Source organism: Ischnura elegans, chromosome X (assembly GCF_921293095.1).
Source record: "Ischnura elegans chromosome X, ioIscEleg1.1, whole genome shotgun sequence".
Lineage (NCBI taxonomy): Eukaryota > Metazoa > Arthropoda > Insecta > Odonata > Coenagrionidae > Ischnura > Ischnura elegans.
In genome coordinates this window covers 14413265-14439967 of record NC_060259.1, presented here as the reverse complement: position 1 = coordinate 14439967, position 26703 = coordinate 14413265, and the positions used below count along the sequence as shown (strand labels likewise).

At 39.3% G+C, this 26703-nt stretch overlaps 1 protein-coding gene across 4 annotated transcripts in view; it reads right to left on the bottom strand.

Moving 5' to 3' along the window:
* Positions 1-26703, bottom strand: part of LOC124170494 (inhibitor of Bruton tyrosine kinase) — a 99815-nt gene that overhangs the window by 1029 nt on the left and 72083 nt on the right. For all 4 annotated transcript variants that reach the window (XM_046549246.1, XM_046549249.1, XM_046549248.1 and 1 more), the window contains 2 exons: positions 22059-22367; positions 11070-11262 (listed from right to left, as the gene is read on the bottom strand). In XM_046549246.1, the coding sequence (XP_046405202.1) occupies positions 11070-11262; positions 22059-22367 (502 nt within the window). The remainder of the gene's footprint in view (positions 1-11069; positions 11263-22058; positions 22368-26703) is intronic.

The window sequence follows — 26703 nt, the reverse complement described above, 5'->3', positions numbered from 1 at the left end:
GCGATGTCATTCTGGTTCTGGCTGATGCTGTGTGAGGCCACCATGGTGCAAGGCTATGAGCTCCGCTACAATGCAGGCTGCTAGCAGGTAGCAGAGTACCCTGCTAGCAGAGATCGCTTGGCTTAAATAAGGATTATTAATACCCTATCAAACGAAGGAAACTTTCCGACCTTAGGCAATTTTAATAGGTGATTATTAAGACATGTTTCCCTGAGCTCTGTGCCTCACGCATGCATTGGTAATCTCAGACAATGTAAAACTCCTGACCACTTGTAGAGCATCTTGGTTCCCTGTGACGTCATGTGGAGTGGCATCGCATAGGCGCAATCTGGCCTTTTTCAAATAAGGTTAAAATTGACCATTTACATTCTTCTAAACTGGGATTTCTAAAACCAAATAATTTGTATGTTATGAATACACTAGTGATAGGTAACGAATCGGAATCAATGTCTTTCGTTTTCCTTGATGAAGGAAACGACCCTAGTTGGGCGTGACCCCTAAAGTACCGCAACGTGCAACACATGATGATTTTTATTTTCGTCCATTCCTGTGAGACGAGAAGTCATTATTTTTTTTCTAGAGCTAAGTAGTCCATAATGATCCCAAGATTATCATTAATTATTCACTGCGTGAAGTAATTCAGCAGCAAAAAAATAAAGTTTACAAAAACATCTTGCTTGTAACTTTTTTCATTGTCAGCATCCACAGGGAAAGGCCATGTGAATACAGACTTATGGTTCAGTTTAAAGTAATCATTAATGTATGAACAAAGATGCTTCGAAAACAATCATGAGTCCAGCATTCCTTATAGTAAAAAAATACTTATTCTTGTACAATTACGGGAAAAAATGGCATCTTTTTCAAGGCACATAGAAATTACACGATGCAAAGGAGAGATAAGCTTATACTTGTATGATTAAACAATATTAAAGCATGCATTATCTCATTTTAGTGTATGCTACTGGCTAGTAGAGTAGGAAAAACACAAGCAATCATGTGAATGTAGGCCTCCATGTACTGTTCATTTTGTGCTCTATCTACGAAAAATCGTAGGATTTTCCTTCCTCATATGAAAATCTTTTTTTTTTGTAGAAACATTAAATTATGGTTTCGCTAGTAGTAGGACCCACCCCCCTCTGTGACGGTTTCCTCTTCCATTCCCTTCCATCCCTATCCTGTCCCAGGAGGCGTCGTCGGGCTCCTATGGTGGCGGTGCCTCCTTCCTTTTTCCTTCCTGTCCTCCCCCTTCTGCAGTGCGGAGGTGAAAAGCTCACGCTTACAGACCCTGCCCCAGGAGTGTATCCTTGCGAGCCCGCCCTGGAGTCTCATTCCATTTGTTAATTTCGTGCTATAGGACTATTCCTACTCAGCTATCTCTTCCATGGGTAATGGGTAGGGACATGCAAAAGTCTCAAATGCGACAACGTGAATTTCGGGGTTTTCCCGCGAATATGCGAATTTCGTGCTAATTGCAATTTTATCCAATTCATGGGCGATTTTCACCAACTCAGACGAGATTTTCACCATTTTTTTCTTCTGCTTATGCTTCTTCCACGAAATTGTTTTTTGAGGTGTACATTTAAGCCGTAATTTTTTCACTGCATTGGCCGCTTTCCGACGCAACGAATTTCCATGGGCCACCGTTCACGGCACAGCGCCGTGAGATGCCTTGTTTGAAAGTGAGAGAGATGTCTCGTTTGAAAGTGGTCTGAATTTCACGGCACTGTGCAGTGAACGGCCGCCGGTGAAAAGTCGTCCAGTCTGAAAGTAGCCTCAAGGAGCACGGTGTGTATATCACACCATAAACGGCGCACCGCCGGGCCAGATTGAACCTAGCCTTGCTGACCCTCAGCAACACCGTGCCGTCAACTGCGCGATTCGACTCATTTGAAGACATGTATTGAGACCAATGGTTATTTGAAAGCATGGTGCCGTGCCATTGACGATGGCCAGAGCGAAGCAAAAGTCTGAAAGCAGCAAAAAGTGGCTGCGCGCCGTGAAATACACTCGGAGCTACATTGAGGCACCTTTCAGCCGAAACGACTTATCGCCGGTTGCCGTTCCCGGCACAGCGCCGTAAAATGCAGGCCACTTTCCGACAAGATGTGCAAGCAACACTCATCCATATAGCTAATTCACATAAACAATGCATAAGTTGACAGCGAATCAATGCTGCAGGTAGGGTTATAAACCACGAAAGGAGGGAGACCAACTACCCTCGGAGCCCAAGATAATGCAAAATCCCCACTAGGAAGGATCAAAAAAGGTTGGTGCTGAGAGTGTGTGATTATCCGCAAGACCATTCTTAACAAATGTCCAACATAAGTGCTCCATGCAGAGGAGACCGAAGAGTCTCTTGGGGCTCAGTCCAGCATTCATGTTAAGGAGAGAACTCCACCATTTTGAAAGGGTTAAGAATGCTAAAAATGAGCCTCGAGAATATTCATAAGAGTACTTTTTTTGATAAAACCACTTATTACATCTGCATAACATGACAACCTCTAAAGCAGCTGCTGTAAAGTCAATACGTATGCATACGTATTTACTAGAGATGTGCGAATAGTATCCACGAATACCTCGAATACTAAAAAGTATTCGATATTCGAGATCTCGAATAGTTAAGCCAAAGGTACCGTCTCGAATACCTCGAATACTTTGAATTTCGCGTCATACACTGTCACTCGCACGTCGTTGGTAGTTGACTCGGAAAAATGAGGAGAACTCTAGTCGTTTAGTGCATGCAGCGCCGTTTTAGGCAAGCTGACGAACTACATCAAATTCGCAGGTTAGAGCGGTGAAAAGAGTTCGACATGGGGAACCGAAATTGATCCGGTGAAAAAAATCCAAAAATCCCAGGTGTCCCCCATCAGGAGAACTTCAGTGCCGTGGGATAGCAACATTGGCGCATTTCCCACGATCCGCTATCCCCTCCATTCAGCATTCACCCCACCCAATCTGACGATTTCCTCTTCACCGAAATCAAACAAAAGGTCCCAGCTCGTGCAGGGATCGTATTACGAAGACCTTAGCTTCGAAAAAAATTTCAAGTTACACAAGAACAATAAAAACATGTCTCACGCCCCCCCCCTCTACTCACCCACTGGCCTTTTTCTGCTTACCTGCTTCGAAGTTTCCCATTTCTGGAGGTCAACTGCTGCATGAGTCATCTACTAGCCCAAAAGTTGTCTAACAATGACTTTCGGCAATTGATATTACGCTTTTATTGGATTGAAATATTAGTAATATGTGCGTAATTTAAGAAAGAATAAGACCAAACATGACATATATCTGACTTTATTTAATCATTTTACGCAGGAAAATAAATGCCGGAAAGACGAAGAAATACGACGGAGGCTTAGCATTTTGGCATAATGCTCAAATAGGGTGCTTTCCTATTATTTTTTTATTGCCTAAATCGAAATAATAATACTCCTGGAGTACGTATTTAACGCTTTTAGATTTTTATAAGACGATATATCTATTTTTCGCGTTTTAATTAAAAGTGAAAATTTTCAAGCGTGCGAAAACGCGACGGGTAAGTATGAATGCCGGGAAAAACTCCGCGTGACGTCGTTCTGCTTCCCACTGCCGCGAGTGAGGTGACCTTGGGGCGAGGCTCTGAACGCTAATACAACGCAGGATGCTAGCAGGTAGCTGAGTACCATGCTAGTTGGTAGCGCTTGGCTTAAATAAGGATTATTAATTCCTTATCAAACGAAGAAAACTTTCCGGCCTTAGCCAGTTTTAATAAGTGATTATTAAGACATGTTTCCCTGAGCTCTGTGCCTCATGCATGCATTGGTAACCTCAGACAATGTAAAACTCCTATCCTCTCGTGTAGAAACTAGGTCCCTGTGATGTCATGTGGAGTGGCATCGCATGGGCGCCAATCTGGCCTTTTTCAAAAGAGGATAAAATTAACCATTGCCATTGGTCTAAACCGGTATTTCTAGAACCAAATAATTTGTATATTATGAATACACCAATAGTGCGTAAATAATCATAATCAATGCCTTTCGTTTTCTTTCATGAAGGAAACTACCCTATTGTTTACATAAAATTAAAATATTCCATTAATCAGCTAAATTCCTGTTTGAATCCTTTAAAGGCAATCACAATTACTCGCCAAAATCTTGGGTTTCCTGCTGCATAGGCGACCTACTCAAACATTTTCACATTCATCGTTTAGTATTCGAGGTATTCGAATATTCGAGCAATGATTTGATATTCGAATTCGATATTCGAATTCGAGAAATCTACTATTCGACCCATCCCTAGTATTTACGTATGCATCTGCATACGTAAATACGTATGCAGATGTCTGAAAAGGCATCAACCAAACTTAGTTCTCTTATGGTAGAAGACCTAAGCAGAAAAACAGGTATTTGAAAAGATCTCAGTTTTTGATCCCCAAGAAGTTCCATCTACAGACATGAACCCTGACTTAAAGACAAAACAAGTCATGGCCTGGAATCAATAGAGACAGAGACGTTGATGTTGGGGTTGGGAGAATTACAGAAATTATTACAACAGCAAAATTCCCACGGTACAGTAGATATAATTAAAGCAATCCAGGAGCTCAAATGTCTGAGACATCGTTTGCATCTAAGTGCCTTTAAGCAATTTGGATTCCCTCTGCAAATGTGGACTGAAAAAGATTTTTTTCCTGCTATAGCACTGTGTTAACAGATAAGATTGCTCCTCGATGAGCTCAACCTCGCTGGCCCCTCTCCTCGACCCTCCGAGCGGGGGCCTCCCTACCCAAAAGTGACCGCTCTGACTGCATTTTGAAAATCTATCAATCAATGCCATCATCAAAAAATAATTGTTTGCATCGCACTCCTGCCAATCAGGCAATATAGTACGTCTCTGAACCGTGTTTCTGCGATGAGAAATAACGATTTTTTTAACTTTGCTAAAATGGCCAAGTTAATAAAATTGTTATTTTTCATCGCAGAAACACGGTTCAAAGACGTACTTGATTTCCTCCACTACAATTGAAAATTGCTGGAAGTCGGCCGGATTCCCTTTCATAGCGCATCATGAGGATGTTCTCGAGGTTGGTAATTGATACAACTAGCCTACTAGTAGTTCTACGGCTATAATATCACGGCTATGGTTGATTCGTTACATTATACCTTCAGGAAGCTGCATCGGATAAAATCGTGGAGGAGATAAGAGGCTTAAAAGATTATTTTGAAAAATACTTGGACAAAGCAGGAAGAGCACAGCGTGCAACATCAAACGATTATATTGCCCTAGACGATGATATCCAGTATTGTTGAAATGACACATTGCAATATTTCCACTTATAGATTTATTTTACACCTGTAAAATAAATCTATAAGTGGAAATATTGCAATGTGTCATTTCAACAATATTACGAACTTCCACCACATCGTGCCTAACATTATACAAGATGATATCCAGGCTTGCGACAATGCGACGCCGGTACCTACGTCGGATGAAGCAGCGGCCGGGACTAGTCAGAATAGCAGTGACGACGAAGATGAAAGTGAGGAAGTAATTCCACCAAATAAAAAAGAAGTACACGCTGCCCTCCAAACATTAAGATATTTTAACCTGGCTCACGAGATAGGTCCCCAATTTAATTCCCATTTACGCAAGTGAGAAACCATGGTGGAAGTGGCGATGGAGAAGGGCAAAAAGAAAAAAAATAACAGATTTTTTAGTAATATCTTTTCGTGTATATAACAGCCTTCCTGAATAAACAACTTATATATCATAAGTATTGGGCACTATTAACCACCAACTTATTTTTCAGGCTACTCCTAATGAAGACGCACTTCTAACTCTAACCATGAACTTTCTTCTCGCGCGTCTCCCCGTTTTCCCATGCCAATGGAACTTTCTTTCCAAAGTCTTTGTTTACTACCTCCCGCGGCCTTCTGCTGATCTTCCCGACACCCACCTTACGCATCCCAAACCCCTCCTTCCCCAGCATTTCCCATTCACTCCCTCCCTAAGGTTACGGAGCTTGAGTGCGTTGTAGAAAAATATGCCCCCCAAACGTAAACTGAGGCAGAGCTGAAGGCCCTTTCCCTACCCTTCTTTCTCCTGCCCCTTCACCCCTCGTTATGCTGACCACACTCTTTCCTCATCCCACTGTTATTCACCCCACCCACTGGGAACGTTCTCCGACTGTGGAGAAGGGCATGGTTCATCTTTACCTGCAACGGGGTAAGTTTTAAACCGGTGAGGCTGAAGAAGTATCTTCCACTATCGGGGAAATGGTGCCATGGTTATAATTGTCTCTCTTCTTCTCTGCTGACTTTTCAATTTGAATTATTTTCTTTGCTCTTTCCACACTATATTTATTTACTATTATGGCGCGACTATTTTTTAGTGCTAAAACTAAGAAAATCTTTTCTCTATGTCAATGATCCTTTGCATAACTTTCAATACAGCAGAGAAAGGAACACGAAAACTAAATGAGGTGAAGGTACAGGTTTTTTCGTGTCATTTTTGGGAATTCACTCAAGTGAACCAATACTTCACACACGTTGAGAAATTATGAAACGTCTCTTGTAGGAAAACAATCAATGTGGATAATAAGGTTTCTCTCTTTACTTCTCCGATAATGGAAGATGTTTCTCCTGTCATTTTCCTGTTGGAACCTTGCTCCTGTCGGCATAAAAGAAGAAAGAAATACTATATGAACATAGCACTTCACACCCGGTATGAAGAATATGGTCCTGATGAAGAATAAAGTCTTTCGTAGCATCACCTGCAAATATGATGGAGCACAGTATCCAGACGGAGAACTCAAACAGAATTTACTCCAAATATTCGCCAGAAGATATCCTACGTAATTTATGATCGTAACTGAATCTCAATGAAAATAACTAATTGAAAAGATAGCACATTCAACTGAAAATACGGAGTTACTGGAAATATTAACTTACGAAGGTTATTTTGGAAATGGGTTAAGGCCCTCGTTTTTCTTTTTTTTTCTCGTCACTGAGCGATAGAGGGCGACATAAATGGCGGTTAGGCCCTTAGAGTATGGTTAAGCCGGCTGCCGCTAATATTTCCGTGGGTGCTGGAAACAAATACAGTAAAACCTCTTTACATCGTAATGGAGGGGACCAAAATTTGGGCAATTTGATGTATGGAGGTTCACTATAGAGAGGTTTTAGTGGAAGGCACCATTTTTTCATATCCTTGGGAAATGAAAGGTGCTACTGTCTTTTTAATCATTAAATAACTATATTTAAACATATATGCATGCATAAGTGAACCTATATTTACAGTTATACATTAGGAAAAGGATTACACAAAGGTAAAGTAACTAGTTAAAGAGGCCTTTTTAGAAAATAAATTAGTTATTCGTTTTGCTTAAATTTTTTTTCAAACTCTTTCGAAATAATGTTTTCAATTACATGAGCACTTTTTAATGTCATTTTCACTATAAATAAATCACTAGCTGTTTTCGTTAATGCCTTTTGACCTAAGAAATTATTCAATTTACCAATAGTGTTCGGAGGAAAGTACAATAGTTTTATATTTCTCAACATAATTTCTTCATCCTCGTATTTCACTGCCTGAGTGTTTTAATTGTGCAGCCTAGATAGACAGTTTCTTATGTTTTTCCTTGGTTGTTTAAAATAGATGTCAGGGTGAATGATGGCTTTCCAAAGGTCACTGCTACATCTTCCTTCTGCCAGCCCTCGTTGATGGCTAGAGAAATTGCTAATTATGTGGTAATGCCAAGTAGTCGCCTTCTTTTATTTCTCGAATCCATCATCAGCCTATGATTAATTAAGTAATTTTTATATTTTATGGGCAATAATTGAAAATACTCCTGATAATATCTTTTAGAGAACTGATTTATCATTCTTATAACATGTGACTTGTTAAAAATTATAAAAATATAAATAAACATGTGACTACTGCAAAAAATAGACAAGAAATTGAGCACAATTTTGAAAATTTCATTGAATTCTCTCTCTCCAAAATATAATGCAAGTAGTGTTCCGAAGAAAAAATCTGTCAGGGGCACACAAAAATGCTAGGTCTGCGAAAGGACGTGATTTCCCGGCGAGAATGCTGGGCGAACTACTTTAGAATGCGGCGGCGACGGTAAGAAATTTCATTGCCCTACCGCATATCAGCTAATTAGCTGTCTCCTTCACCTAACATTGTCGCGCATGGATTGATGTTCGTCAGTATTGCTAGAAATTGACATCCCGGACTCCCGATGGAAGAGTCAGATTTTGCGGCATAAATACGCAGGCAAGACATATGTCGCTAAGCGCAATAAATTATAAACTACGATCGTTCACGAAAGCATCGAAAAAATTACCAAGGCGGTAGTAAGAAAGTGCTACACTGGGAAATGTGGGAATGAAATAATTGCAAAATTGTATTTGATTTATTTCGAGTCGCAGTATATTCATGAAATATTTTCATTTTAGAAGCAGAAGTAGCAATGCGGTCGAGTAATTCTGTCTCCATGGATGGGAGTGAAGTTGGTTGAAATATTTTCGCCAGCAAGTGATTATAAGCTGCGCTGGTCGCCTCTTTTATTAACTGAACATTGTATGTAGGCACTTACAAGAAAATAAAGCCATAAGTAAATGAAAGCGATTGCTATCGCAAGATTTTGACCATGATTTGAGAGAAAACAATGTCTTCTGTCATCATCATCATTAACTACCACTTAATATGATTAGGAGAGTTGGATGCCTTTTTCTTATTTATTGTTAGGTATGCTCTCATATGGAACAAAATGGCCCAAACTAATGGTTAACGTGAAAATTATTAAAGGTGTATAAGAAAAAAATAAGCGTGAAATATTTATCGCTGATAATGTCATTCCATGTTCGTTATCGCGGCTGCATTGATGGTCTCTAGTTGTCTCGGTACGAAATGCGGAGGTAATTAGGCCGTCTCGGGGGTGTCTCGTTGCTATGATATATAGAGGTTTTACGATATAAAGAGGTTCACTATAGAGAGGTTTGCCTATGAATTTACATGTAAAACTGACGGGACCAGAGGGTTGGTATGATGTATAGAGGTTTTCGATGTAGAGAGGTTCACTACATAGAGGTTTTACTGTATCTATCTTACGCTTACTTAATAGTTTCTATTCGCTTCTAACCACAAATTGATAAAATTAAAATCTTATAAAAAACTTTGCAATTCATTATTTGATTACGTTTTCTAAACTGGTCGGGAATTTCTTAAGCAATCGTTGATATTGAAGTATGTACAAGAAATGGGAAATTTATGGTGGTATAATTATTTAACGATCTTTCACAGCATAAATCGATAACAAAAAGCCTTTTCTAAGAATTCTACCGTGAATAACCACCGAAAACGTTTAAATAAGGCCACTAAAGACAAAAAAGGGCGGAAGAAACAAAAGCTAACATTTTTTGTGACTTATGAAAAAGGTTTGAAATTACGAAACTCGATTTTACGAAGTGCCAATTTCCCGGTCCCACTGACTTCGTATAATTGAGAGTTTACTGTATCTCTTGTTTGTATTGAGGTCTGCCTTGAAAGTATTTCATCACAGCGCAACAAGTAAACTTCTCAGTTCTCTCTGAGAATATTCAGGACACCACATACATTGTAAGCAGTGAATCACAAATATCAAAAGGTGAAGTGCACCTATCTAAATATCACACATTGTAGCATTCAAGATGAACCTTATGGAGGAGTTACATTGCTTACTGGCATCCTGTTGCCTTTCCATTTCCTCTCCATTTATTCAGTGTGATCATAGCCATGGCAGAGATAGCATTGTGCAGTGTCGGCCAAGAACTCAGTTCTGAATGTCACAAAAAGAGCTATACAAACACAGCCCAAACTTTTTATTTCAAAGAACTACCGGAAGTGGACAGAGAATTACTTGCCCTGCGGTGCAATATTCCTATTTCATCTTGCAATTGACAATTGTTAGCTAAAACTGTACACAATCTCTAATCATACCAGAATGTATGACCATGGCAAGTTTCATGAAAATTCGAGTTGGTGGGTGTCAGGGCCTGGTTTATTTGACCGATGATGAAATTAACATATAATGCTATGAAAAAAGTAAATTGCACTGAGAGATACATGGGATTTTCTAAAACTGGGACAAATAGTCTACCGGCACGACGTAAATGTACTGTTTACTGGACTCTGACGTCACGCTCAGCCAACATGGTGATGGGTCGTTTAGAGTGCAAGGTTACTACACCATTTTCAAAGTGCAATTTCACGAATAATTCACAGGTTAGAGAAGAACTGATTTCACTGTAATTTTCAGCATAAAGAATATTTTTTATCCTATAATCATCCCTTTTCAGTGGAATCCCCATCAGTGTCTCACCTACGTATGGTTTTAATATCAGCAATGTGCGCCAAATATAAGACATAATGAGTACAAATACGATACATTTCTGACATAATGAGTGCAGCTATCCAGGTCCCCCTGCTACATTTGTCTGTAGAAGGAACACGTATGGTTGCACTCATCATGAACATCTCTGCGGAAACTTTCACAAGAATTACATTTCTGACATTATTTTACTTTACTAATCACAGAAATATAACTTAAATTTATTGATTTACCAATGAACCACGAGTTTCTATATTAGACTGCACCCAAAAAGCACTTAGAAGTTTTTTCCTCCCGAGCCAGCTCAAAAATGGATAAATGGGTTCACGGGATAAATGAGGAAGCAGCTTAACCCTATGAGTGCCAACTAGTTTTCCAGGTACCATGCTGAAAGTGCCGAGGCATTTTTGCTTATTTTGCAGTAGGTTAGGAAAACAATTAGGTCTCAAAAACATCTAAAGGTATATATTCAAAAACTTCAAGAAATCTTTAATATATATTAGTGAACTATCAGCAATTAAGAGAGGCATAATAGGAGGAGCGGGATAGCGCTCCCCGGCACTCTAAGGGGTAATGGCCGATCATCGACCTGGGCATTGAACCTTTTCTATCAGCCTGTCATTCCAAGGCTCAACCTATTAGGCTACCCCACTCTACGGCTATATATTCATAAAATCCAAGGGAAAGCTATCCCAAAGATTACTGAACAAATGTTTACCAAAGTAAAATCCAATGGCTTTTCCATCATCTTCTTTGTCATTTCTCGCTGCTTTTTCTCATCAGCAACAATTTCATCAAAGGTTATTAGTCCCACTCCTTGGTCCTCCACTGCTGAGGGTGAGGTAGGCCAGCCACATCCCCTGGTCACATCGGTAGGGGCTGAACCAGCACTGCCTTCCATGCTTAAGCTCCTGCACAGAAAAACAGCCTTTAAGGTATTGTCCATACAACAATTTGCATCTTAAAATACGTCACCTAAAGGCTGTATCTAATCACATTCAATACTGAAGATGAATATGAGTCAGTGAATAAATGCTGTGACAGTTTAGTAAGCAAACTTTAGTGACAGTAATATATTATACCAGGATAGAATAAATACTTTCATGTGATTGCGGTACTAACTCAAGGTGTCTGAGTAAAAATATAAAAAATCCCTTGAGATATCCAGGTTTTCCAGGGGAATTGATTGATTTTCCATTGGGGTGCCATCCAATCCTAAATAGAAGCATTAATGGCTAAATATTGCTCAAGGGGCAGAAATTACCGGCCAAAGGAACAGCTTTAAATAGATGAGGTCTTCTACATATTGCATGAGCTTACATATCAACACAGGAGGAAAAAACCAGCACAGGAATTATTACACTCTCCTGACCTTCCAAAATACTGTGTAAGCACGTGTAAAAGCCACACACATGTAAGAGACGCACCCTTATTTTGAGCAACGAAGCTAAAGAAAAAATTTTGCAGCATTTTTTCATCCTACCGCGCAGTGTTGCAGACGTATTCCTGGAGTTTCAACAGTTATCAAAATTTTCTCTTCCAATAAAATTTACACGGCATTTTTTCAGCTAAATTTACACCATATGTAGGGTGCTCGGAGATATGTGGGTATTCACCTGTAGTCTTAATGCTGTGATGCTTACTAGGGGATGGTCGGATCAGATACCTCGGATCCAAATTCATAGAAGAAATTGAATATGAATCCAAAATTATAAATCAATGCTTTTATGAAGGTAATGTCCCATGAGAGGGAGTAGAAAGAGTTCCAATCCTCTCTTTGCATATGCCGTTGCTCTACGATGCTTTTTCTACTCATGAACAATTTTATTTAAAAGCTCTCATAGGAGTATCGCAATAGAATTGCAGTTGTGGAAAATTTTAAGGCAAAACACGACTGGCACATAGCATGAACCTTCCCAAGAGATCGGGGGAATCTCAGCGCCGTAGGATAATAACCATGCCGGAGATTTCACGGAACCACACTTGGCCCTCCATCAGCCCATGCCTCTGCATTTTTTTCCTTTCCGAGACCCCACAGAGTATAAATCACTTGCCTCAAAGGAAAATATCAAGTTACACGGGAACAATGGAAACATGTTTTTGATAATACGAAATGTTTTGAAATTACGAACATCAGGCTTGGTCCCCAGCAGCAAATGGAATTCGTTTGTATGAACTACGGCAAAAAATTTGCCCATAAAACTAGTTACTCCAGCAAAAGCAGCAAAAGAAAAAATCAGTTGTTCTGACTGTTGTGCATCAAAGTGTGAAATTGTAAATTATAGCGCAAACTTTGGAGTAACGGTGCAAAACTTACGGTAGGAATCAAGGAGAAGTAGGAGTTCAGTAAAAAATATTGTGGCTGAAAAAATTTCCCTATTTACCAGCATACTCGTAAACATCGCGTCGACATTACTTTGTAATATAATATGTGAGGAAGGTTGCACGGGGTATTTCTTATGCTCCTACTTAAACCCTACATAATTGAATCATTCCAAGAAAGTGCTGCAAGTCCATAAAGTTGCTCAAATTTCAACATTCTTGCTGGTAAATTAGCAAACTCGTGACATCACTTTTAAAATCAGCAGTTGAAAATATGAGGAACGAAGAGAAGTAAGTCACTCAATGATAGAGGCAATATTTTTTATTTTAAATTTTCATTGTAGAGACAACATTAATTTTGGAGGGAGGTAAGGTTGGGGAAAATACTGCGGTTGTCAATGACTAGATGGGGAGAAGTGGTAAGGATATCACAGATGATATAATACTTTACACACGAGCCCATACTGAGAGCAAAATGGCTCTTCTATTGCCCATTTGAATGCGGATTTGATTATTCTGTGCATTAAGTTTTCGTGCATACCATGCTATCTATCATTGAGGTAGGCAGAGTCTGGCAGTGTTTCGTCCTGAAAGCACTGGATCGTACGGTATGAGCTTGAACTTAATTCATGAGAGAATGTGCGAAGGGCTTCAGACAGTGCCAAGCGAGACTCTGAGCAGCAAACAGTGGAGTAGAAGCAGCGGACGGGGCTAGAAATGACAGGAGTAACGACGAAGATGAAAGTGAGGAGGAGTATCTTAAATATCGGACTCTATTTACCACCACTTTATTTTGCTGGCTACTCGTAATGAAGAGGCACTTCCAACTCTAACCATGAACTTTCTTGATGCACTCCTACCCGTTCCCCCATTCCGAGAGATCTTTCTTTCCAAAACCTTTGTTTACTCTCTCCTACAGCCTTTTGCCGATCTTCCTGACACCCAACCCACTCATCCCAAACCCCCCTTTGCCCCCAGATCCCCCCCTCCCTATGGTGATGGAGCTTGAGTGCGTAGTGAAAAAAACGTGGCCCCCAAACGTAGTGTCAGGCAGGGCTGAAGGCCCTTTACCCACCCCTCTTGCTCCCACCCCCTGCACCTCTCCCTCTCCTGCCCCCACCTAGGAATTTAAATTGCAGGTTCTATCCATGATTCCAAATAAAAAAATACGTAAATGGAATGTGATAAGAGTTATTAATTTAATAAAAGCTGTACAGTGATGTGGAAATTGTTGGCATTCTTTTATCTCAAAAATACATCTAAACGGCACAATATGGAGAAATACTGCAATTTCTCCCGTTATGCTTACGATTCAAAAGCATTTCGAAACGACTTACATTAAAAACAAGTGAAGTAAATGGAAGAGAGCCTAAACACATTCATTAGCTTTCCTAGTAAACTGTAACCACCCGTATAGCATCCCAAGGTCGGGAGTATGAAATTAATAGCATGCGTCTCTTCGGAAAATAGTAAACTTCAAAGATGGTTTAATTCTTTTCACTACAACAAAGGTTGACGGAAAGAAACTGTTATAATAGTTAATTGGAGAACATTTTAGGAATGCACAATGTATTATTTTACTTCGTCTTACTATCAAAAGTACGTGGAAGGGAGCACAAAGTATTGTAAAAAAGTACAATTTCTGCGTTTGAATGATGCTGTGTAAATTTATTTTCCGCAGAAATAATACTACCGCTGCTGCGTGCATCTGTATAAGGCATAACTTTATGGGTCATGATTATTTCAATTCCATGCCCTAGACTCATTAGCTCCAACAGATTTATTTGATTATGTAGCCTGCTATATGACTACAGGAACTCGGAAAAGTGAAGTGAAACAGAACAGAAGTGGGGTAGTGGCGGCGACAAGTACACATAAAAGAAAAACCTAATGGCAAAGTTTAATTTTTAGGGGAGGTTTCAACAAAATACCTGGGATTTCATTTTTGTGTTCAACCAGTGGTCACAAATCGATCTCATAAATTGCGTGCCGACAGACGTAGGGATCCGGAACAGTGGTGGAATTCTGGCGATAAGTACCCAAATAGGCGACCTTTCAGAAAATAATTTTTTGGAAAGTTTCACGGGGTTATTGGGGGTTTTAATAACTCGTAGATTTAGGGAAAACGGGCTGAATGGTGACAAAAACTACCCGGAAAGGCGACCTTAAAAAATTTAAATTTTCTGGGAGGTTCCAGGAGGTGATCGAGGGTTATCAGGTTTTTTTCCCGTATGGTTTACGCTGGCCCGCTATTAGCAAATATTCCATATCTAGAGCTGTGAGGGGATGGGCAGTGCGGCGTAATGTCGGCCAGAAAGTCCCAAAAGAGGAGAGTTAATGTGACATTTTACATTTTTGAGAGTTTCAGGGGGATACCTGGGGTTTATATGGGTGTACTGCTAGCGGTCACCAGTCTTTCACATGAATTCCGTAGGGATGATTCGTGGGGGTAGGGTTCAGCGGTGGAATTGTGATGAAAAGTACCCAAAATGTAGCCTTTTTCAAATGAGGATAAAATTTGACCCCTGCCATTCGTCTGAACCGGTATTTGTAAAACTAAATAATTTGTGTATTATGAATACACTAATGGTGGGTAACGAATCGCAATCAATGCCTTTCGTTTTCTTTGATGAAGGAAACTACCATATTGTAACGAAAAGTACCCGAAAAGGAGAATTATATGCATTATTTAATTTTTCAAGGATGTTTTAGGGGGTTCGAAGATGACGATATTATATTGTCTCATCCATTTACTATCATACCTAAGAGAGGTTACCCCTATGACATCCATATTTTGAGAGTAATACACTAAAAAGTAAGACTTTCCTGGGAAACAAATGAGTAGTGTCCACCATTTTTATTTTTTCGCGGATATATCGATTGAAATATTTCTGAAACGTTTGCCTTTTCTAAAACCATATGCATTGTTGTATATTATTGAAGAGTTTTAACTACATCGGTCAGGAATAAGTTCACGAAATCTTGTGCTAATCTTTTGTAAATCGTAATTTTCTGTGATTTTTGGAATATTTTAATTTTTTCTGAGTAATTAAGGACGTTAAAAGAATCTGTTAACTTCATTTCGTTGGAACATGTTATGAGCATATATAAATATCATTTCCATTATCCTACACCTGATATTACGTCGCGAGGATCGGGAGTTATGGAATTTTTCCAGTAAAGAAGAGTTGATTGGTTTTTTATTGAACTTCTTGGGCTCATGAGTACCTGGAATGTGGCATTAGTCATTTCCATACGAAATACATGTTAATTAAATTTTTAATGCCTGCAGACGTATTTGCTTTTGAATATTAAAATTAGTGATAATGATCACATTAAGTTAAGCCACATATCATTTGAAAGAACAAGAATTGCACTTTCTTATTCCTGCAGCTCTATTTCGTTTTATACCTGATTTAATCTGAATTTAGAAATTAACATCCAAAAAAGGTTCAATTAGCGTGTTTCGCTTACTGTCCCCTTGACGACCATGAATATTGTTTATGCCGTTTGAAATATCTTTCTATCTCACTAAATTATAATTGGCATGTTCCAAGGAGATATATTACTTCCACGAATCCTTATTACTCCGACAGATGTGCCGATTGAATACATACGGGTTCAATTTCTAATTAGATTGGCAATCGCAATGACAATAAATAAGACCAAAATGTGTCTGTTTGTGGCTTAGATATTGGAAAACTTTATTTATTCACACAGACACAATTTTACGTGACACGTTATATCGCATGGTAAACCATTCAGTTTGTTTGTGTTGGCTAATGATGGATTTACTATAAATACCGTACACTTCATCGCAGTAATAGACAAAAATTTCGGGCAGGTACAGTTAATATGGTAGGAGAAAAAGACACCTGTTCGTATAATTTCCTATCGACATATCTAGATAAGGGGTTGTAGTTCTGCAGAATACTTTATATGCTTGAATAGTACGTTGCCTTCTAGCATACTGTTATAAGCCTTATCGCAGCAACAGGTCTGCAAAAGCGATATATTAAATGCACTATTTTACCGATCAAAAGTTCAGATGTAACAACTCCATTAGTTGTCTTTAACTTCTAACTTTTAACTTATTACTTTATTTAAACTTATTTTTATCTACCAGTAAGAGTTTCAGTCCCTTACCTAGTTAAATAAAAAAGATGTAAGGGAAAAATCGAATTCCAGCATTTTCGATTTGATTTATCTTGCAGAAAAATGGGTCAAGCGGAATGTGCATCATTGCTAAATGTGACTCCTATGGTAAGGATTATGACCTTATATTTTCATTGATCTCGCAAAATAGGAAACTTGTTTAAAAAGATTTTAGTATATTCCCCTTTACTTTACATTGAAAATATATTTCGAAATAAAGTTAAAACTATGGTTGCCATGGCAACCAAAAGATAACAGAAATCTTATGTCACCAAACACGCGCTATCCGCAACATTTCGGACAGGTACGGTAAATAACAAAGAAGAAAATGAGACCAATCGATATTATTTCATTTCGATATATCTTCATTAGGAATCATTAGTGATTAAAATAATTACCATGTACGTATAGTACGTTGCTGCCTAAGCAAATTAGTAAAAATTTTATCCCCGTAGCTATGTAAATAAGTCTGAAAAAGGCATATATCGAATGCACACTTGGATCAATAATAACTTCGCCTCTAATCACTTTATTCGCTTAATTTAACTTTTGTCTGATTGAAAACGTAAACTTCAATATTATATTTGAATTTCGTATTCATACCTCGAATAACAAAAAAGTTATTAGCGAATAAAGCGTATCCAAGGAGATTGGTATCGATATAACTCACACAAGTATCGATAGAGTGGAATGGTTATCATTGCAAAATTTGTCCTTTTTGATAATAGTATTACCCTGAAAATTTCAGTCATCTAACTTGAATGGTTGCCAAGTTATTCAATATCGTGTGCTTCACAAAATAATGGCGACAATTATTGTTCATGTGCAGGATATTTTTCGGAATTTTATTATTCATTAACCAAGAGGGTTACGGGGAAAGTAGCCGAAAATGTTAGGGTGCGAAGCACCCTAAACGGTTTTTCTCGAAAATTCCAAATTTTCATATGACACATGTCTCAAGTCCGAAATCCGAGCTTGAAAATTCGTCATCTCAACAATGGAAAATCGAAAATCGTTTATTCCTCGGAATTCTTGCAACAAATGAATATTCCAAGATAGCCAAAAAATCAAGTAAAAAATCTAGTATCTTGCATTTCAAGGAATTTGTCCTACCATTATTGCAAGTTGGTAAAAAAAAATTCCAAAGATAGGCCCATAAGAAAAGCATAGGAAATTTTCAAAAAGTCATAAAAAATACTTTTTATCAAAATTCGCAATGACAATCACATCAAAAAATTGACCAAAAAATCTAGTTTTCGTCACAGGAATCTCATCTTCCTGAAACATTAACAAATACGCAATAATTGGGAAAAGTTTTAATCCCAAAAGGCTCCCATGATAATTCAAGTCGATATATCTCGAAAACTAATCGACTTTTTCGAGTTTTCGGAATTTTCCTCCCGATCAATATTTTTTCTCCACCTGTGCAACAAATTTCAGCTCTCCAGCTTTTCTGGAAGTGGTCGGGAATTAGTATACATGAGTGAGTGAGTGGTTACACATGCGATCGTATATATATAAGGAAGAAGATTAAATTGCAACAGCGCAATCTGCACCATAATTGACAATGTTTAGAACAAGACGGACTTCACGTGCCATGAGGTGCTGGAGCAGAATGAAATGATTGCTCAGAGATCTGGAGAGGAAGTGGTGGGGAGCACGAGCACAGTGATAGACTATTGTGTTGGCATGTCCAGTCCGTCTCTACTTGTTTGAGGGGGCTAATGCTACACTTGTTTCTTTGAAAATTGCACTGTTTCTGCAATGTTGAATATCAGTATAGTCTAGTTGTAACTAGAAAACTTAGAGGAAATCAAATAGAGCTGAAAAAAACTAAAATATCGTCAGAAATACATCGTGCTTGGTCTCAATCTTTTTTAAATCTTGTGCACGTCATCCAATTGCCAAAGCTATCAAGACATCTTTGGGCCCAGAAAGTCACTCACCTAGCATTTGTCCTCCAGAAATGGAAAACTGAAGCAGGTAGGCCGAAAAAGGTCAGTTGGTGAGAAAAGGGGTAGTGAAACACGATTCAATTTTTCTTGATATTTCCCTTCAAAGACAATGATTTGGTCCGTGTGATCTCAGAAATGAAAAAAAACATCAAAGATATGGGCTGATGGAGGGCCGAGGGTGATTTTCTGAAATCTGCAAAGCACTTACTTTTGATGTGGTTATTGTCCTACGATGCTGTCCCGCGATCATTTTTCAATCCCTTGGGAAGAGTCACACTCTGTGCCTATCGTACTTTGCCTAAGAATTTTCCATGGCTGAAATTCTGTTGCATAACCCCTACAAGAGATTTTTAACAAAATGGTTAATTACAGTGGAACCTCGATTTATCGTTTTTCAGGGGGATGGATGACAAAAACGATGAATGTGGGAATGTTTGTTCGGGTTGCCTATGTCCCAGGAAACGCTGGATTTTTGCGAATTATGACATTCATTAATGGATTTAAAAAATATTTTAGCTGATTACAGGAATGATTATTCCTTTATCGAAACACTTAGGTCATATTGTTGATTCGGATTATATCTCTTTCAAATATCCTGAAGGAACACGCCGCCTTGCTAAAAATGTTTCACTCCACTCGGAATTTTCACTGCTACTATGCATTTTTGTCCGATGTAAAAATTCTTATCCATCAAATGCCATTTCAAGTACACGTATTTACGAGAGAAATGTGCGTGTTATGCCTCAAACAACCGATTTCGCCGTCGTATTGATTGGTTATGAGATGGATCAAGAAGGCCAAAAATAGTTTATTAATTGAAATGTTCCTTTCTTGCAATTAAATTTTTAATATTATTGTGGCAATGTGGCGTTAATCGTCAGCGGCACGCCAAACTGATCCTCGGCTTCATCCCACTTCTTGTTTTCACCAGGGATCTCGCTCTACCCCTAACCCTAGCATCATGTACTAGTGGACATACCGAGGCGTGCTGTAATATTCACGCATTTCTAGCCCGGATTCTTTTCTTCGTCTTCAATTATTATCAGTCTATCTTTTAAAGTTCTCACTCGTGTCTTTGAAAGGGCCATGGTCCGAAGACGAATAAGAATAAAACTAATAAAAATGAAACCGGACTCTATAGAACCCACACGGAAAACACTCGCCGGTTTTAAGTCAACCCACCCTGGAAAGTACGGAACCACTCGTACGAGGTGAAGTTCGGCACTAATGCTATCGCGTACGGCGTAAGCAGAGCTTACTGCAGAGGGTGAAGCATGACCATAAGACTGCGCAAATTTTTTATCCTACAGAGAAGGCAACTTACCCACTTAATTCTAACAATAAGTCGCGTAGCTCTAGATGAGCAGATGAATTCAGATTGCTAGTAGGGAGAAACAAAATATCCTGAGAAGACATCGCTTCGTTAGCACCTCAGACAAGTGAGACTTGGAGCGTAACTCGTAAATTGTAATCAGACGCCCTGTTTTCGAAAAAAATCCGCATCAACTGCCGTGAAGCTCACTATCAGCTGCGAGGATATTGATATTCGCCAGAAATCACCATCGTATTATTCCAACTATTTCATTGCTTAAAATGGTTAAATAACGTTAGAAATACGTCGTGTTTGGTATCATTCTTTTTTGAATTACGTGCACATCACTAATATCTCACTCTAATAAAAATATAATACCAATTGCCGAAATTCATTTTTACACACCTTTCGGGCTAATCGGTGATTCATGCAGCAGTTGGCCTTCAGAGGTGGGGATCTTTGAAGCGAGTCCGCTAAAAAAAAGTCAGCGGTCGAGAAAGTGGGAAGCGTGAAAAAGCTTTCTTTTGTTCTCGAGTAACTTGATATTTTCTTTCGAAGCTAAGGTCTTCGTAATACGATCCCTGCTCGAGCTGGGACCTTTTTTTATTTCGGAGAAGAGGAAAGCTTCAGACGGGGAGAGGCGAGTGCTGAATGGAAGGGGATACCGGATCTTGGGAAATGCGATAATGTAACTATCCCACGGCACTCAGCTTCTCCCTATCGTATTTCAATCTCCTGGGGAAGATTCAAACTTTGTGTCTGTGGTTATTAGCCATAAACAACACGTTGTAAACACTTCGTCTTATTTTTGTCAAACGATGGATGCGGGAAAATTATACGACGGGACCGCGATCTTCGAACGATCAATACGGGAAAACGATACTTCGGGGAACGATAGATGCGGGAAAATATTACATTGTCTTTATGGAACTTAATTTGGGACCAGGAGCGGCGAACGATGAATGCGGGAAAACGATGAATGCGGGAACGATAAATCGGGGTTCCACTGTATTAGGACAACCGTATCGCCACGGTGCACACAAAGAGAAGATCAGAACTCTTTCCACTCGCTCTAATGGGATGCTGCATTCACGAAAGCAATGATTTAAAATTTCGTCTCCAGATCCGATGTTTTTAGCAAATTTGGATACGAAGTCTCCGGTGAAGGGCAATATCCACGGCCGACCATCCCTAATTTTTTCACCCAAACCTCACCACCCATTTGCAACTGAGAGTGGCACATGGTAAAGAATGCAGCACCAACATCACAGGGAGTGCACTGACAGCATCGGAATATACTGCTTCAGATATAGGAGGCTGGTCATGACTACTCCCCTGGGATAAGATACATTTGGACGGACTGGGAAAAGAGAATCCTGCACCACCTTTGTGGGCTACCGCAACCCATACCTGGAAGCCACTATTTCCAGAGCAATGGAACCCATTACAAAAAACAAAGGATTACCAATTTTTTTCTCCAATGGTGCGCAGTGCACCTACCTCTTCAACCATCTACAAATTTTCCATTCCTGCACAATGAATTTCCACCAATCTAGCCACCAATCACTGCCTCCAACTGTCATTTACTGTTTATAACCTCCCTCCCTCACTGCCTATGCCCTTCCACTCCTCCCTTTCCTTCCTCAATCATTACTCCACACGCTACGTGTCTCCTCATCTCCCTTATGCTCTCCAAACACAAATTTGGCCTCATCACTACTTTTGACTCTTCCTGTTTTAACCCTTTTCCATCCTCCCTCCACAACACCAGTTCCATAAAAATATCTGCTCTTTATTGCAGTCAGACGCTCAGACGGAAGACCCCTATCAGAAATTAAATGAGCCAAGTTTAGTGAAGCTGGCATGGTTGGTAAATGTTCAGTTATTTTAATAATTGAGAGACAAAATGTGAAAAATTCCAAAGCTAAGCCGAATTCTCATTAGATATAGGCAAACAGCTCACCACACCACAGGCCTCAGAAGTTTGCTCTCTTCTGCCCGCTGCAGTTTGTTCTCTTCACCCGAACTTTCATCAAAAGGTAACTTTTTGGCTGAAGAGCGTCGCTTCTTTTCCTCATTCATTATGTCCACTAATGAAAGGTTTTGAACTGGGGTGGTGGGTGACTCTTCATGTGAGATGCCACTTTGCCTCCTCCATGGGTTGGCTTCTGCTTTGCTGGGAGTGTCACCATTTTCCAAACTGCTCTTCACAGCCAAAGCTGATGCTGAGAGTTGCCTCTTCCTCTCCTTCTGTGACATCTTCATTATTTTCCTAAAAAAAACATGCAATGGTTTAAAAAGACTGCATAGTGACTGTTATTGTGAGAGAGCAAAATTTACTTCCCAATAACAGCCATTCAAATGAACATATCACTTCTTCACCACGTTTTCCAGTCAAGCATTACTTGTTCAAAACTTACATAATCATCTTGGAATTTTCAAGACAAGCAGACCCTTGCCAACACTTACCTGTACTTCAAATTTCAAAAATTTTACCTCGGTATTTTCTCTAATGTGAAAACATTTATAAATAAGATACAGGAAAATGTTGACTGAGATCAAATCTATACACCCTGAAAATTCAATGATTATTATCTTAAGTTCTAAAGGAGCAATATGTACTATATTTTCAAAAGTTCGAATGACCACAGCAGCTGTATCCCTATATTTTCTGAAGTGGACTTTGGTGTATTGCTTGTGCGTTTCCTATCTACTGAGAGTTGATTTGACTTGATTGAGCAATGAAAATAGAGAGATTTGGCAATTTTACTCAAGCCAAGCAGCCTAAACATGGTTCCAGAGATAACAAGCACAGCCAAACCCCCTCCCACTTCTACCTTTCAAGGAAGGCAAGATCAAGCATTTCAGGTTGTTCTGGCATTTCCAAATACCCTCAGAAAGAAATGATACATTTCCTGTGTCTTAAAAGGGTTACCAGAAAACTAAATCCAACAATAATGAGACTAATGTCATTTGCAGCATGTTGCAATTATAGCATTGCAATAAATTGTTAACTCTGAAAGCCCAGGCAAAAAGTTTGAGCATAAATACACATCGCAATCTCGGGTAAGCAAAGCATTCGAAGTCAAGAGTTGTCTAGAGCGTCCAGCCACAAGGAGAACTCACAGCTTATTGGAGTGCTTGGCTAAAAGCTTCTGTAGTTTACAAATGGTGCATTTTTGACCCAAACATCATTGGAAAATTTTGCTCCTACTGACATCAGCAATCCACGTATCCCTCACATTCAAAAATGCTACTCAACAGAGAGCATAACCAAATACATATGACTGATAAGGATTGCAAAACTGATGACCGATAGAGATTCCCATATTACTTTGAGTACTCACAATTAGGGATGGTTGGATCCAAATATCTGCAGAAATTGCATTTCGTGGGATAATGAAATTGGATTCAAATTTGCAGAAGAAATCTAATCTCGATCCGAAATTTTAAATTAATACAGTAAAACGTCTTTACATCGTTATGGAGGGGACCAAAATTTGGGCAATTTCATGTATGAAGGTTCGCCATAGAGAGGTTTCAGTGATAGGCACCATTTTCTCATATCCCTCGGAAATGAAATGTACTACTGTCTTTTAAACCATTATATTTATGTGTTTAAACTGGAGATGGGTGGAATAGCAGATTTCTCGCACTCGAATATCAAATTTGAATATTAAATCATTGCTCCAATACTCGAATACCTCAAATTTTGAATACCTTGAATACTAGAATTGCACAAAGCATATTCAACGTACATTTCTTCTTCTATTTCACTTGATGAATGTATAAATAAAAAGGTATACAGTGGAACCTCGATCTATTGTTTTTCAAGGGGATGGACAAAAAAAACGATGAATGCGGGAATGTTTGACTAGGTTGCCTACGCAGCAGGAAACCCAAGATTTTGGCGAGTAATTGTGATTTCCTTTAAAGAATTCAAACAGGAATTTAGCTGATTAATGGAATATTTTATTTTATGGTAACAATTTGGGCATGTGGTTGATTCAACTAACATCTCTTTCAAATATCCTAAGGGGACACACCACCTCGCAAAAAAATGATTGCATGATGTATCGGCATTTACACTGCTATGATGGATTTCTGTCTAATGTATACATTCTTTTCTACCAAACGCCATTTCAGCGGTACGCCCATCTTATACTCGGCTTCATCCAACTTCTTAATTTCAACAGGTAGCTCACTTTACCCCCACTCCTACTGTCAAGTGCTAGCGGACAATCCGAGGCGTTTTGCAAAATACAAGCAATTCTCCACCGGATTTTCTTCTTCAATTATTTTCAGTCCATCTTTGGAAGTTCTCACAAGATAAGCAGACGAATTGTAATTGCTAGCAGACAGAAACCACATATCCTGAGAAAATATCCCTTCAGCTGTGACTGTGGCAATAGAGATTTATAGCATAACTCATAAATTGTAACTTAATATATGTTCTTGGAAAAAAATACCGCATCAATTTCCGAGAAGCTCAGCTGCGAGGATATCAAGTTTTTCCAGAATGCTAAGTCTCCGTCGTATTTTGACATTTATTTCCTGCGTAAAATGTTTAAATAAAGTCAGAGATACGTTGTGTTTGGTCTTATTCTTTTTTAAATTACGCGCACATTACTAATATTTCAATCCAATAAAGGTGTAATAACAACTGCCGAAAGTCATTGTTAGACACCTTTTGGGCTAATAGATGACTCATGCAGCAGTTGACCTCCAGAAATGGGGAACTTCGAAGCAGGTAGGCAGAAAAAGGTTAGTGGGGGTGAAAGAGTGAAACACGAATCTATTATTCTCCTGTAACTCGATATTTTCTTTTGAAGCTTTTGATTTACTGTCTTCGTAATACGAACCCTGAGCGAGCTGGGGCCTTTTGTTTGATTTCGGAGAGGAGGAAAGCATCGGAGGAGGAGGGGCCGAGGGCTGATGGATGGAGGGGGTAGCGGATTTTGGGAATTGTGCTACGTAGTTACTATCCCACGTCACTGAGGTTCTCCTGGTGGAGGTTTTAGGATTTCTTCACCCGATCATTTTCGATTCCCCACGTCGAACTCTTTTCACTGCTCTAATCCGCGAATTTGATGTAGTTCGTCCACTTGCCTAAAACGGCACTGCATGCACTAAACGACTAGAGTTCTCAACATTCTTCCGAGTCAACTACCAATGACGTGCGTGCGACAGTGTATGGCACGAAATTCAAAGTATTTGAAGATGTACCTTTAGCATAATTATTCGAGATCTCGAATCGAATAATTTCCAGTATTCGAGGTATTCGAGTATTCGCGGATAATTATTTATTATTTAATAATTACAGAAGGCGAGCACTATCACATGATTTTTACCATGATTCGAGAGAAAATGATGTGATCTCTCTTAATTCAACAGTCACCTAAAATGATTTGGATATTTGGATATCTTTTTTCTTATTTACTGTTAGGTATGCTCTCATATGGAAAAAAATGGCCACAACTAATGATTAACGTTAAAATTACAGCATATTAAAGGTGTATAAGAAAAAAAAAAGAGTGAAACATTTATCGCTGAATGTCATTCCATGTACGTGATCGCGGCTGCATTAATGGTCTCCAGTAGTCTCGGTACGATTTGCGGAGGTAAATAGGCTGTCTCGGGAGTATCTCCTTGGTATGATAAGTGGAGATTTTACGAGATAAAGAGGTTCACTACAATGAGGTTTGCCTATAAATTTACATGTAAATCTGATGGGACCGTAGGGGTGGTATGAAGTATGGAGGTTTATGATGTGAAGAGGTTCCCTACAAAGAGGTTTTACTGTATTTCAGTGAATGCAGTGTCTCATCAGTGGGAGAGGATAGTGTTCTGATCCTCTTGATGCATATGAATGTGAATCTTCCCAAAAGATTGAACAACCATCGGGGGAAGCTCAGTGCCATAGGATAGTAGTAATTACATCGGTCGCACATTTCACTCCCTTGGCCCTCCATCAATCTTCGGTCCAAGCCTCTGATGTTTTTCTCTTCTCCAAAACCACAGAGACCATAAATCATTGGCTTTGAAGGAAAATATCAAGTTACACTAGAACAATGGGAACGTGTTCCATCCCTCCCCCATCTCACCAACTGACCTTTTTCAGCCTATCTGCTTCGATGATCCCTCCAATATCTGGTGCCTACTGCACGACAGCTTTAGGGAATTGAATGACATGCATGAGATTCAAAACAGAATGAGATCAAACACAACACATTTCTGACAGTATTTAAGTTTTTCGATAGACTAAATAGCTTTCTAGTTACAATAAGGCTGCACTGATACTCAACTGTCCAAAAAGCATCAAGTGTAAGAAACAAGTGTAGCATCAGCACAATCATACAAGACAAGATGGACTGGAAAAGCTAATTCCAAAAATCACTTAGCTTTGCCTTGAAAGCAACTATGTCAGAAATTGCAAGATGAGAAGTGTTTGTCCCTTGAGTCCCTCGTTGTAGCCTCATTGTTTGAAAAATGGACGGAGTGCTCTCTGAGGCAGGTTCGTGCGGAGGCCCTATTAACCACAACCCCGGAAAGGCAGCAGGCACCAAGGACGCGGAGCTGCAAGAGCAACATGTATAAAGGGCCGTGTC